General features: G+C 51.0%; 1 protein-coding gene and 1 long non-coding RNA gene across 16 annotated transcripts in view; one reads left to right on the top strand and one right to left on the bottom strand.

Annotated features, from left to right (window-relative positions):
- The window catches only part of LOC149972588 (uncharacterized), a 439,554-nt gene that overhangs the window by 382,040 nt on the left and 41,879 nt on the right, over positions 1-15,635 (top strand). The gene's annotated exons all lie outside the window — the stretch shown is intronic.
- LOC110502882 (casein kinase I) overlaps positions 1-15,635 on the bottom strand; it is a 68,309-nt gene that overhangs the window by 43,672 nt on the left and 9,002 nt on the right. For all 15 annotated transcript variants that reach the window (XR_016491119.1, XR_016491117.1, XR_005039225.2 and 12 more), the window contains 2 exons: positions 13,837-13,985; positions 11,188-11,416 (listed from right to left, as the gene is read on the bottom strand). Coding sequence is in view for 6 of the 15 variants with exons in the window: in XM_036960630.2 (XP_036816525.1) it covers positions 11,188-11,416; positions 13,837-13,985 (378 nt within the window). In the remaining 9 variants the exon portion in view is untranslated. The remainder of the gene's footprint in view (positions 1-11,187; positions 11,417-13,836; positions 13,986-15,635) is intronic.

Genomic DNA, 15,635 nt, shown 5'->3' with positions numbered 1-15,635 from the left:
GAGCGGACGGGAGAATAGAGGAGCGGAGAGAGGACGGGAGAATAGAGGAGAGGACGGGATAATAGAGGAGAGGACGGGATAATAGAGGAGAGGACGGGATAATAGAGGAGCGGAGAGAGGACGGGAGAATAGAGGAGTGGAGAGAGGACGGGAGAATAGAGGTGCGGAGAGGACGGGAGAATAGAGGAGAGGACGGGATAATAGAGGAGCGGAGAGAGGACGGGAGAATAGAGGAGTGGAGAGAGGACGGGAGAATAGAGGTGCGGAGAGAGGACGGGAGAATAGAGGTGCGGAGAGAGGACGGGAGAATAGAGGAGTGGAGAGAGGACGGGAGAATAGAGGTGCGGAGAGAGGACGGGAGAATAGAGGTGCGGAGAGGACGGGAGAATAGAGGAGTGGAGAGGACGGGAGAATAGAGGAGAAGACGGGAGAATAGAGGAGAAGACGGGAGAATAGAGGAGCGGAGAGGACGGGAGAATAGAGGAGAAGACGGGAGAATAGAGAACGGGAGAATAGAGGTGCGGAAAGGACGGGAGAATAGAGGTGCGGAGAGGACGGGAGAATACAGGTGCACAGAGGACGGGAGAATAGAGGTAAAGAGAGGACGGGAGAATAGAGGTGCGGAGAGGACGGGAGAATAGAGGTGCGGAGAGGACGGGAGAATAGAGGTGCGGAGAGGACGGGAGAATAGAGGTGCGGAGAGGACGGGAGAATAGAGGTGCGGAGAGGACGGGAGAATAGAGGTGCGGAGAGAGTACGGGAGAATAGAGGTGCGGTTAGGACGGGAGAATAGAGGAGCGGAGAGAGGACGGGAGAATAGAGGAGCGGAGAGAGGACGGGAGAATAGAGGAGCGGAGAGGAGAGGACGGGGGAATAGAGGTGCGGAGAGGAGAGGACGGGGGAATAGAGGTGCGGAGAGGATGGGAGAATAGAGGTGCGGAGAGGACGGGAGAATAGAGGTGAGGAGAGGACGGGAGCGGAGAGGACGGGAGCGGAGAGGACGGGAGAATAGAGGACGGGAGAATAGAGGAGCGGACGGGATAATAGACGAGCGGACGGGATAATAGACGAGCGGACGGGATAATAGACGAGCGGACGGGATAATAGACGAGCGGACGGGATAATAGACGAGCGGACGGGATAATAGACGAGCGGACGGGATAATAGACGAGCGGACGGGATAATAGACGAGCGGACGGGATAATAGACGAGCGGACGGGATAATAGACGAGCGGACGGGATAATAGACGAGCGGACGGGATAATAGACGAGCGGACGGGATAATAGACGAGCGGACGGGATAATAGACGAGCGGACGGGATAATAGACGAGCGGACGGGATAATAGACGAGCGGACGGGATAATAGAGGAGCGGACGGGAGAATAGAGGAGCGGACGGGAGAATAGAGGAGCGGACGGGAGAATAGAGGAGCGGACGGGAGAATAGAGGAGCGGACGGGAAAATAGACGAGCGGACGGGATAATAGAGGACGGGATAATAGACGAGCGGACGGGATAATAGAGGACGGGATAATAGACGAGTGGACGGGATAATAGAGGAGCGGACGGGATAATAGAGGACGGGATAATAGACGAGAGGACGGGAGAATAGAGGAGAGGATGGGATAATAGAGGAGAGGACAGGATAATGGAGGAGAGGACGGGATAATAGAGGACGGGAGAATAGACGAGCGGACGGGAGAATAGAGGAGCGGAGAGAGGACGGGAGAATAGAGGAGAGGACGGGATAATAGAGGAGAGGACGGGATAATAGAGGAGAGGACGGGATAATAGAGGAGCGGAGAGAGGACGGGAGAATAGAGGAGTGGAGAGAGGACGGGAGAATAGAGGTGCGGAGAGGACGGGAGAATAGAGGAGAGGACGGGATAATAGAGGAGAGGACGGGATAATAGAGGAGCGGAGAGAGGACGGGAGAATAGAGGAGTGGAGAGAGGACGGGAGAATAGAGGTGCGGAGAGAGGACGGGAGAATAGAGGTGCGGAGAGAGGACGGGAGAATAGAGGTGCGGAGAGAGGACGGGAGAATAGAGGTGCGGAGAGAGGACGGGAGAATAGAGGTGCGGAGAGAGGACGGGAGAATAGAGGTGCGGAGAGAGGACGGGAGAATAGAGGAGTGGAGAGGACGGGAGAATAGAGGAGTGGAGAGGACGGGAGAATAGAGGAGAAGACGGGAGAATAGAGGAGAAGACGGGAGAATAGAGGAGAAGACGGGAGAATAGAGGAGCGGAGAGGACGGGAGAATAGAGGAGCGGAGAGGACGGGAGAATAGAGGAGAAGACGGGAGAATAGAGAACGGGAGAATAGAGGTGCGGAAAGGACGGGAGAATAGAGGTGCGGAGAGGACGGGAGAATAGAGGTGCGGAGAGGACGGGAGAATAGAGGTACAGAGAGGACGGGAGAATAGAGGTGCGGAGAGGACGGGAGAATAGAGGTGCAAAGAGGACGGGAGAATAGAGGTGCGGAGAGGACGGGAGAATAGAGGTGCGGAGAGGACGGGAGAATAGAGGTGCGGAGAGGACGGGAGAATAGAGGTGCGGAGAGGACGGGAGAATAGAGGTGCGGAGAGGACGGGAGAATAGAGGTGCGGAGAGGACGGGAGAATAGAGGTGCGGAGAGAGTACGGGAGAATAGAGGTGCGGTTAGGACGGGAGAATAGAGGAGCGGAGAGGAGAGGACGGGGGAATAGAGGTGCGGAGAGGAGAGGACGGGGGAATAGAGGTGCGGAGAGGACGGGAGAATAGAGGTGCGGAGAGGACGGGAGAATAGAGGAGCGGAGAGGACGGGAGAATAGAGGTGAGGAGAGGACGGGAGCGGAGAGGACGGGAGCGGAGAGGACGGGATAATAGACGAGCGGACGGGATAATAGACGAGCGGACGGGATAATAGACGACGGGATAATAGACGACGGGATAATAGACGACGGGATAATAGACGACGGGATAATAGACGACGGGATAATAGACGACGGGATAATAGACGAGCGGACGGGATAATAGACGAGCGGACGGGATAATAGACGAGCGGATGGGATAATAGAGGACGGGATAATAGAGGACGGGATAATAGACGAGAGGACGGGATAATAGACGAGAGGACGGGATAATAGACGAGCGGACGGGATAATAGACGAGCGGACGGGATAATAGACGAGCGGACGGGATAATGGAAGAGCGGACGGGATAATAGACGAGCGGACGGGATAATAGAGGACGGGAGAATAGACGAGCGGACGGGATAATAGACGAGCGGACGGGATAATAGACGAGCGGACGGGATAATAGAGGACGGGAGAATAGACGAGAGGACGGGATAATAGACGAGAGGACGGGATAATAGACGAGAGGACGGGATAATAGACGAGAGGACGGGATAATAGACGAGCGGACGGGATAATAGACGAGCGGACGGGATAATAGACGAGCGGACGGGATAATAGACGAGCGGACGGGATAATAGACGAGCGGAGAGAGGACGGGAGAATAGACGAGCGGAGAGAGGACGGGAGAATAGAGGAGCGGAGAGAGGACGGGAGAATAGAGGACGGGAGAATAGAGGTGCGGAGAGGACGGGAGAATAGAGGTGCGGAGAGGACGGGAGAATAGAGGTGCGGAGAGGACGGGAGAATAGAGGTGCGGAGAGGACGGGAGAATAGAGGAGCGGAGAGAGGAGGGGAGAATAGAGGAGCGGAGAGAGGAGGGGAGAATAGAGGTGCGGAGAGGACGGGAGAATAGAGGAGCGGACGGGATAATAGAGGAGAGGACGGGATAATAGAGGAGAGGAGAGAGGACGGGAGAATAGAGGAGCGGAGAGAGGACGGGAGAATAGAGGAGCGGAGAGAGGACGGGAGAATAGAGGAGCGGAGAGGAGAGGACGGGGGAATAGAGGTGCGGAGAGGAGAGGACGGGGGAATAGAGGTGCGGAGAGGATGGGAGAATAGAGGTGCGGAGAGGACGGGAGAATAGAGGAGCGGAGAGGACGGGAGAATAGAGGAGCGGAGAGGACGGGAGAATAGAGGAGCGGAGAGGACGGGAGAATAGAGGTGAGGAGAGGACGGGAGCGGAGAGGACGGGAGAATAGAGGACGGGAGAATAGAGGAGCGGACGGGATAATAGAGGAGAGGACGGGATAATAGACGAGCGGACGGGATAATAGAGGAGAGGAGAGAGGACGGGAGAATAGAGGAGAGAGGACGGGAGAATAGAGGAGCTGAGAGAGGACGGGAGAATAGAGGAGAAGACGGGAGAATAGAGGAGAAGACGGGAGAATAGAGGAGTGGAGAGGACGGGAGAATAGAGGAGAAGACGGGAGAATAGAGGAGCGGAGAAGACGGGAGAATAGAGGTGCGGAGAGGACGGGAGAATAGAGGTGCGGAGAGGACGGGAGAATAGAGGTGCGGAGAGGACGGGAGAATAGAGGTGCGGAGAGGACGGGAGAATAGAGGTGCGGAGAGGACGGGAGAATAGAGGTGCGGAGAGGACGGGAGAATAGAGGTGCGGAGAGGACGGGAGAATAGAGGTGCGGAGAGGACGGGAGAATAGAGGTGCGGAGAGGACGGGAGAATAGAGGTGCGGAGAGGACGGGAGAATAGAGGTGCGGAGAGGACGGGATAATAGACGAGCGGACGGGATAATAGACGAGCGGACGGGAGAATAGACGAGCAGACGGGATAATAGACGAGCAGACGGGATAATAGACGAGCGGACGGGATAATAGAGGACGGGAGAATAGACGAGCGGACGGGATAATAGAGGACGGGAGAATAGACGAGCGGACGGGATAATAGAGGACGGGAGAATAGACGAGCGGACGGGATAATAGAGGACGGGAGAATAGACGAGCGGACGGGATAATAGACGAGCGGACGGGATAATAGACGAGCGGACGGGATAATAGAGGACGGGAGAATAGACGAGCGGACGGGATAATAGAGGAGCGGACGGGATAATAGAGGAGCGGACGGGATAATAGAGGAGCGGACGGGATAATAGAGGAGCGGACGGGATAATAGAGGAGAGGACGGGATAATAGAGGAGAGGACGGGATAATAGAGGAGAGGACGGGATAATAGAGGAGAGGACGGGATAATAGAGGAGAGGACGGGATAATGGAGGAGAGGACGGGATAATAGAGGAGAGGACGGGAGAATAGAGGAGAGGACGGGAGAATAGAGGAGAGGACGGGAGAATAGAGGAGAGGACGGGAGAATAGAGGAGAGGACGGGAGAATAGAGGACAGGAGAAAAAGGACAACAGGAGAGGAGAGAGGAGAGGACGGGATAATAGAGGAGCGGACGGGAGAATAGAGGAGCGGACGGGATAATAGAGGAGCGGACGGGAGAATAGAGGAGCGGACGGGAGAATAGAGGAGCAGACGGGAGAATAGAGGAGCGGACGGGATAATAGAGGACAGGAGAAAAAGGACAACAGAAGAGGAGAGAGGAGAGGACGGGAGAATAGACGAGCGGACAAGAGAATAGAGGACGGGAGAATAGACGAGAGGACGGGATAATAGACGAGCGGACAGGATAATAGACGAGCGGAGAGAGGACGGGAGAATAGACGAGCGGACGGGATAATAGACGAGCGGACGGGATAATAGAGGAGATGACGGGATAATAGAGGAGCGGACGGGATAATAGAGGAGATGACGGGATAATAGAGGAGATGACGGGATAATAGACGAGCGGACGGGATAAGAGACGAGCGGACGGGATAATAGAGGAGATGACGGGAGAATAGACGAGCGGACGGGATAATAGACGAGCGGACGGGATAATAGACGAGCGGACGGGATAATAGACGAGCGGACGGGATAATAGACGAGCGGACGGGATAATAGAGGAGATGACGGGATAATAGTCGAGCGGACGGGATAATAGACGAGCGGACGGGATAATAGATGAGATGACGGGATAATAGTCGAGCGGACGGGATAATAGACGAGCGGACGGGATAATAGAGGAGATGACGGGATAATAGTCGAGCGGACGGGATAATAGACGAGCGGACGGGATAATAGAGGACGGGATAATAGACTAGAGGACGGGATAATAGAGGAGCGGACGGGATAATAGAGGAGCGGACGGGATAATATACGAGCGGACGGGATAATATACGAGCGGACGGGATAATAGAGGAGCGGAGAGAGGACGGGAGAATAGACGAGCGGACGGGATAATAGAGGAGCGGACGGGATAATAGAGGAGCGGAGAGAGGACGGGATAATAGACGAGCGGACGGGATAATAGAGGACGGGATAATAGACTAGAGGACGGGATAATAGAGGAGCGGACGGGATAATATACGAGCGGACGGGATAATAGAGGAGCGGACGGGATAATAGAGGAGCGGAGAGAGGACGGGAGAATAGAGGACGGGAGAATAGACGAGCGGACGGGATAATAGACGAGAGGACGGGATAATAGACGAGCGGACGGGAGAATAGAGGACGGGAGAATAGAGGACGGGATAATAGACGAGCGGACGGGAGAATAGAGGACGGGAGAATAGATGAGCGGACGGGATAATAGACGAGAGGACGGGATAATAGACGAGCGGACGGGATAATAGAGGACAGGAGAATAGACGAGAGGACGGGATAATAGACGAGCGGACGGGATAATAGAGGACGGGATAATAGACTAGAGGACGGGATAATAGAGGAGCGGACGGGATAATAGACGAGAGGACGGGATAATAGACGACGGGATAATAGACGAGCGGACGGGATAATAGACGAGCGGACGGGATAATAGACGAGCGGACGGGATAATAGACGAGCGGACGGGATAATAGAGGAGAGGACGGGATAATAGACGAGCGGACGGGATAATAGAGGAGAGGACGGGATAATAGACGAGCGGACGGGATAATAGACGAGCGGACGGGATAATAGAGGAGAGGACGGGATAATAGAGGAGAGGACGGGATAATAGACGAGCGGACGGGATAATAGAGGAGAGGACGGGATAATAGACGAGCGGACGGGATAATAGACGAGCGGACGGGATAATAGACGAGCGGACGGGATAATAGAGGACGGGATAATAGACGAGAGGACGGGATAATAGACGAGCGGACGGGATAATAGACGAGCGGACGGGAGAATAGAGGAGCGGACGGGAGAATAGAGGAGCGGACGGGATAATAGAGGACGGGAGAATAGAGGAGCGGACGGGATAATAGACGAGCGGATGGGATAATAGAGGACGGGAGAATAGACGAGCGGACGGGATAATAGACGAGAGGACGGGATAATAGACGAGCGGACGGGATGATAGACGAGCGGACGGGATAATAGACGAGCAGACGGGATAATAGACGAGCAGACGGGATAATAGACGAGCAGACGGGATAATAGACGAGCAGACGGGATAATAGACGAGCAGACGGGATAATAGACGAGCAGACGGGATAATAGACGAGCGGACGGGATAATAGAGGAGCCGACGGGATAATAGAGGAGCGGAGAGAGGACGGGATAATAGAGGACGGGATAATAGAGGATGGGATAATAGACGAGCGGACGGGATAATAGAGGACGGGATAATAGACGAGCGGACGGGATAATAGACGAGCGGACGGGATAATAGAGGAGCGGACGGGATAATAGAGGAGCGGACGGGATAATAGAGGAGCGGACGGGATAATAGAGGAGCGGACGGAATAATAGAGGAGAGGACGGGAGAATAGAGGAGAGGACGGGATAATAGACGAGTGGACGGGATAATAGACGAGCGGACGGGATAATAGAGGACGGGATAATAGACGAGAGGACGGGATAATAGACGAGCGGACGGGATAATAGACGAGCGGACGGGAGAATAGAGGAGCGGACGGGAGAATAGAGGAGCGGACGGGATAATAGAGGACGGGAGAATAGAGGAGCGGACGGGATAATAGACGAGCGGATGGGATAATAGAGGACGGGAGAATAGACGAGCGGATGGGATAATAGACGAGAGGACGGGATAATAGACGAGCGGACGGGATAATAGACGAGCGGACGGGATAATAGACGAGCAGACGGGATAATAGACGAGCAGACGGGATAATAGACGAGCAGACGGGATAATAGACGAGCAGACGGGATAATAGACGAGCGGACGGGATAATAGAGGAGCCGACGGGATAATAGAGGAGCGGAGAGAGGACGGGATAATAGAGGATGGGATAATAGAGGATGGGATAATAGACGAGCGGACGGGATAATAGAGGACGGGATAATAGATGAGCGGACGGGATAATAGACGAGCGGACGGGATAATAGAGGAGCGGACGGGATAATAGACGAGCGGACGGGATAATAGACGAGCGGACGGGATAATAGAGGAGATGACGGGATAATAGTCGAGCGGACGGGATAATAGACGAGCGGACGGGATAATAGATGAGATGACGGGATAATAGTCGAGCGGACGGGATAATAGACGAGCGGACGGGATAATAGAGGAGATGACGGGATAATAGTCGAGCGGACGGGATAATAGACGAGCGGACGGGATAATAGAGGACGGGATAATAGACTAGAGGACGGGATAATAGAGGAGCGGATGGGATAATAGAGGAGCGGACGGGATAATATACGAGCGGACGGGATAATATACGAGCGGACGGGATAATAGAGGAGCGGAGAGAGGACGGGAGAATAGACGAGCGGACGGGATAATAGAGGAGCGGACGGGATAATAGAGGAGCGGAGAGAGGACGGGATAATAGACGAGCGGACGGGATAATAGAGGACGGGATAATAGACTAGAGGACGGGATAATAGAGGAGCGGACGGGATAATATACGAGCGGACGGGATAATAGAGGAGCGGACGGGATAATAGAGGAGCGGAGAGAGGACGGGAGAATAGAGGACGGGAGAATAGACGAGCGGACGGGATAATAGACGAGAGGACGGGATAATAGACGAGCGGACGGGAGAATAGAGGACGGGAGAATAGAGGACGGGATAATAGACGAGCGGACGGGAGAATAGAGGACGGGAGAATAGATGAGCGGACGGGATAATAGACGAGAGGACGGGATAATAGACGAGCGGACGGGATAATAGAGGACAGGAGAATAGACGAGAGGACGGGATAATAGACGAGCGGACGGGATAATAGAGGACGGGATAATAGACTAGAGGACGGGATAATAGAGGAGCGGACGGGATAATAGACGAGAGGACGGGATAATAGACGACGGGATAATAGACGAGCGGACGGGATAATAGACGAGCGGACGGGATAATAGACGAGCGGACGGGATAATAGACGAGCGGACGGGATAATAGAGGAGAGGACGGGATAATAGACGAGCGGACGGGATAATAGAGGAGAGGACGGGATAATAGACGAGCGGACGGGATAATAGACGAGCGGACGGGATAATAGAGGAGAGGACGGGATAATAGAGGAGAGGACGGGATAATAGACGAGCGGACGGGATAATAGAGGAGAGGACGGGATAATAGACGAGCGGACGGGATAATAGACGAGCGGACGGGATAATAGACGAGCGGACGGGATAATAGAGGACGGGATAATAGACGAGAGGACGGGATAATAGACGAGCGGACGGGATAATAGACGAGCGGACGGGAGAATAGAGGAGCGGACGGGAGAATAGAGGAGCGGACGGGATAATAGAGGACGGGAGAATAGAGGAGCGGACGGGATAATAGACGAGCGGATGGGATAATAGAGGACGGGAGAATAGACGAGCGGACGGGATAATAGACGAGAGGACGGGATAATAGACGAGCGGACGGGATAATAGACGAGCGGACGGGATAATAGACGAGCAGACGGGATAATAGACGAGCAGACGGGATAATAGACGAGCAGACGGGATAATAGACGAGCAGACGGGATAATAGACGAGCAGACGGGATAATAGACGAGCAGACGGGATAATAGACGAGCGGACGGGATAATAGAGGAGCCGACGGGATAATAGAGGAGCGGAGAGAGGACGGGATAATAGAGGACGGGATAATAGAGGATGGGATAATAGACGAGCGGACGGGATAATAGAGGACGGGATAATAGACGAGCGGACGGGATAATAGACGAGCGGACGGGATAATAGAGGAGCGGACGGGATAATAGAGGAGCGGACGGGATAATAGAGGAGCGGACGGGATAATAGAGGAGCGGACGGAATAATAGAGGAGAGGACGGGAGAATAGAGGAGAGGACGGGATAATAGACGAGTGGACGGGATAATAGACGAGCGGACGGGATAATAGAGGACGGGATAATAGACGAGAGGACGGGATAATAGACGAGCGGACGGGATAATAGACGAGCGGACGGGAGAATAGAGGAGCGGACGGGAGAATAGAGGAGCGGACGGGATAATAGAGGACGGGAGAATAGAGGAGCGGACGGGATAATAGACGAGCGGATGGGATAATAGAGGACGGGAGAATAGACGAGCGGATGGGATAATAGACGAGAGGACGGGATAATAGACGAGCGGACGGGATAATAGACGAGCGGACGGGATAATAGACGAGCAGACGGGATAATAGACGAGCAGACGGGATAATAGACGAGCAGACGGGATAATAGACGAGCAGACGGGATAATAGACGAGCGGACGGGATAATAGAGGAGCCGACGGGATAATAGAGGAGCGGAGAGAGGACGGGATAATAGAGGATGGGATAATAGAGGATGGGATAATAGACGAGCGGACGGGATAATAGAGGACGGGATAATAGATGAGCGGACGGGATAATAGACGAGCGGACGGGATAATAGAGGAGCGGACGGGATAATAGAGGAGCGGACGGGATAATAGAGGAGCGGACGGGATAATAGAGGAGCGGACGGAATAATAGAGGAGAGGACGGGAGAATAGAGGAGAGGACGGGAGAATAGAGGAGAGGACGGGAGAATAGAGGACAGGAGAAAAAGGACAACAGGAGAGGAGAGAGGAGAGGACAGGAGAATCGAGGAGGAAGAGGAGAGGACGTGAGAATAGAGGATAAAGGAAAAGAGAAAAGAAGAGGGGAGTGAGGGAGGAAGGAGGAAGAGGGAGGAGAGAGAAGGGGCAATACTGGTGAGAGTCCTACTACAGTAGTTCTGAGAATCCAGCCATGACTACACACAGCCTATCAAGGGCCAAACACACATGCACAAACACACAATATTGCAAGTAGTACTGAACCTATCCCCAGGTGTGTGTTGATGGATGCGTAGCGCGCGGTGCCGGTCAGGTTCTTGTTCTCGCGGTAGGGGATGTGCTGATGTGTGCGGGCGTCGCGGTACTTCTTGGCCAGGCCAAAGTCGATGATGTACACCAGGTTGCCCTTCTTGCCCAGGCCCATCAGGAAGTTGTCAGGCTTCACATCTCTGTGGATGAAGTTCTTAGAGTGGATGTACTCAATCCGGCTGATCTGGAGGAGAGAGGAGGGGAGAAAGTGGGGAAGGGTAGGAGAGAGGGAATGTTGACTATCATCAGTTCCAGTTCTTGATTAAATCCACTAACGTTATACACCGAGTGTCTTTCCATGACAGAATGACCAGGTGAAAGCCATGTTCCCTTATTGATGTCACCTGTTCAATCCACTTCAAATCAGTGTAGATGAAGGGGAGGAGTCAGGTTAGAGAAGGATTTTAAGCCTTTGAACGGTGCTTTTGAACGGGGTATGGTAGTAGGTACAAGGTGCACCGGTTTGAGAGGGTCAAGAGCGGCAATGTTGCTGGGTTTTTGATGCTAAATAGTTTCCTGTGTGTATCAAGAAGGGTCAACCACCCAAAGGACATCCAGCCAACTTGCCACAACCGTTGGAAGCCATTGAATCAACATGTAGAGGCTGTTCTGAGGGCAAAAGGGGATGCAACTTAATATTAGGAATGTGTACAGTGCCTTGCGAAAGTATTCGGCCCCCTTGAACTTTGCGACCTTTTGCCACATTTCAGGCTTCAAACATAAAGATATAAAACTGTATTTTTTTTGTGAAGAATCAACAACAAGTGGGACACAATCATGAAGTGGAACGACATTTATTGGATATTTCAAACTTTTTTAACAAATCAAAAACTGAAAAATTGGGCGTGCAAAATTATTCAGCCCCTTTACTTTCAGTGCAGCAAACTCTCTCCAGAAGTTCAGTGAGGATCTCTGAATGATCCAATGTTGACCTAAATGACTAATGATGATAAATACAATCCACCTGTGTGTAATCAAGTCTCCGTATAAATGCACCTGCACTGTGATAGTCTCAGAGGTCCGTTAAAAGCGCAGAGAGCATCATGAAGAACAAGGAACACACCAGGCAGGTCCGAGATACTGTTGTGAAGAAGTTTAAAGCCGGATTTGGATACAAAAATATTTCCCAAGCTTTAAACATCCCAAGGAGCACTGTGCAAGAGATAATATTGAAATGGAAGGAGTATCGGACCACTGCAAATCTACCAAGACCTGGCCGTCCCTCTAAACTTTCAGCTCATACAAGGAGAAGACTGATCAGAGATGCAGCCAAGAGGCCCATGATCACTCTGGATGAACTGCAGAGATCTACAGCTGAGGTGGGAGACTCTGTCCATAGGACAACAATCAGTCGTATATTGCACAAATCTGGCCTTTATGGAAGAGTGGCAAGAAGAAAGACATTTCTTAAAGATATCCATAAAAAGTGTTGTTTAAAGTTTGCCACAAGCCACCTGGGAGATACACCAAACATGTGGAAGAAGGTGCTCTGGTCAGATGAAACCAAAATTGAACTTTTTGGCAACAATGCAAAACGTTATGTTTGGCGTAAAAGCAACACAGCTGAACACACCATCCCCACTGTCAAACATGGTGGTGGCAGCATCATGGTTTGGGCCTGCTTTTCTTCAGCAGGGACAGGGAAGATGGTTAAAATTGATGGGAAGATGGATGGAGCCAAATACAGGACCATTCTGGAAGGAAACCTGATGGAGTCTGCAAAAGACCTGAGACTGGGACGGAGATTTGTCTTCCAACAAGACAATGATCCAAAACATAAAGCAAAATCTACAATGGAATGGTTCAAAAATAAACATATCCAGGTGTTAGAATGGCCAAGTCAAAGTCCAGACCTGAATCCAATCAAGAATCTGTGGAAAGAACTGAAAACTGCTGTTCACAAATGCTCTCCATCCAACCTCACTGAGCTTGAGCTGTTTTGCAAGGAGGAATGGGAAAAAATGTCAGTCTCTCGATGTGCAAAACTGATGGAGACATACCCCAAGCGACTTACAGCTGTAATCGCAGCAAAAGGTGGCGCTACAAAGTATTAACTTAAGGGGGCTGAATAATTTTGCACGCCCAATTTTTCAGTTTTTGATTTGTTAAAAAAGTTTGAAATATCCAATAAATGTCGTTCCACTTCATGATTGTGTCCCACTTGTTGTTGATTCTTCACAAAAAAATACAGTTTTATATCTTTATGTTTGAAGCCTGAAATGTGGCAAAAGGTCGCAAAGTTCAAGGGGGCCGAATACTTTCGCAAGGCACTGTACCTAATGTTTTGTACACTCAGTGTATATAATCAAGGGAAAATGAAAATGCCATCTCAATAAATCTTAAAGATTAACCAATAAACCATATGATATGATAAAAAGGTGGAGGAGATGGAGGAAAATGCCTTTCCTAAACTAACACTCACACTTGGCTTTTCCCCTCTAACCTTGTTGATAACTACTTAATTGAGAAATAATGTACTTACTGTGACTGCGATGTGGTTGTCCCACCTGGCTATCCTACTAACTGTAAGTGGCTCTGGATAAGAGCGTCTGCTAAATGACTCAAATGTAAATGTGATGATGAGGAAGAGGAGTTGTGCTGTACCATCTGGTCAGCCAGCAGCAGGACAGTCTTGAGGCTGAACTTGCGGGAGCAGAAGTTGAACAGGTCCTCCAGACTGGGGCCTAGCAGCTCCATCACCATCACGTTGTAGTCTCCCTCTGCTCCACACCACTTTATGGACGGGATGCCCACTGTAAGGAATGGAAGGAGAGAGTGATTTATAAGGATGCCCACTGTAAGGAATGAAGGTGAGAGTGATTTATAAGGATGCCCACTGTAAGGAATGAAGGTGAGAGTGATTTATAAGGATGCCCACTGTAAGGAATGAAGGTGAGAGAGTGATTTATAAGGATGCCCACTGTAAGGAAAGAAGGTGAGAGTGATTTATAAGGATGCCCACTGTAAGGAATGAAGGTGAGAGAGTGATTTATAAGGATGCCCACTGTAAGGAATGAAGGTGAGAGAGTGATTTATAAGGATGCCCACTGTAGGGAAAGGAAGGGAGAGAGTGATTTACAGTGCATTCGGGAAGTATTCAGACCCCTTGACTTTTTCCACATTTTGTTACGTTACAGCATTATTCTAAAATTAATTTAATTGTTTACCCCCCTCAATCTACACACAATACCACATAATGGCAATTTTTAAACATTTTTAAAGGGAAATATTGCATACAGTTGAAGTCGGAAGTTTACTTGCAGTGAGGGAAAAAAGTATTTGATCCCCTGCTGATTTTGTACGTTTTCCCACTGACAAAGAAATGATCAGTCTATCATTTTAATGGTAGGTTTATTTGAACAGTGAGAGACAGAATAACAACAAAATCCAGAAAAACGCATGTCGAAAATGTTAAATTGATTTGCATGTGAGGAAAATAAGTACAGTGGGGCAAAAAAGTATTTAGTCAGCCACCGATTGTGCAAGTTCTCCCACTTAAAAAGATGAGGCCTGTAATTTTCATCATGGGTACACTTCAACTATGACAGACAGAATGAGAAGAAAAAAAATCCAGAAAATCACATTGCAGGATTTTTAATGAATTTATTTGCAAATATGGTGGCAAATAAGTATTTGGTCACCTACAAACAAGCAAGATCTCTGGCTCTCACAGACCTGTAACTTCTTCTTTAAGAGGCTCCTCTGTCCTCCACTCGTTACCTGTATTAATGGCACCTGTTTGAACTTGTTATCAGTATAAAAGACACCTGTCCACAACCTCAAACAGTCACACTCCAAACTCCACTATGGCCAAGACCAAAGAGCTGTCAAAGGACACCAGAAAGAAAATTGTAGACCTGCACCAGGCTGGGACGACTGAATCTGCAATAGGTAAGCAGCTTGGTTTGAAGAAATCCACTGTGGGAGCAATTATTAGGAAATGGAAGACATACAAGACCACTGATAATCTCCACGCAAGATCTCACCCCGTGGGGTCAAAATTATCACAAGAACGGTGAGCAAAAATCCCAGAACCACACGGGGGGACCTAGTGAATGACCTGCAGAGAGCTGGGACCACAGTAACAAAGCTTACCATCAGTAACACACTACGCCGCCAGGGACTCAAATCCTGCAGTGCCAGACGTGTCCCCCTGCTTAAGCCAGTACATGTCCAGGCCCGTCTGAAGTTTGCTAGAGAACATTTGGATGATCCAGAAGAAGATTGGGAGAATGTCATATGGTCAGATCAAACCAAAATATAACTTTTTGGTAAAAACTCAACTCGTTGTGTTTGGAGGACAAAGAATGCTGAGTTGCATCCAAAGAACACCATACCTACTGTGAAGCATGGGGGTGGAAACATCATGCTTTGGGGCTGTTTTTCTGCAAAGGGACCAGGAC

The sequence above is a fragment of the Oncorhynchus mykiss genome, chromosome 23, assembly GCF_057628025.1.
Source record: "Oncorhynchus mykiss isolate SJ-2025 chromosome 23, ASM5762802v1, whole genome shotgun sequence".
NCBI lineage: Eukaryota > Metazoa > Chordata > Actinopteri > Salmoniformes > Salmonidae > Oncorhynchus > Oncorhynchus mykiss.
The sequence above is the reverse complement of the archived record's forward strand: the minus strand, read 5'-3'. Positions and strand labels throughout refer to the sequence as shown.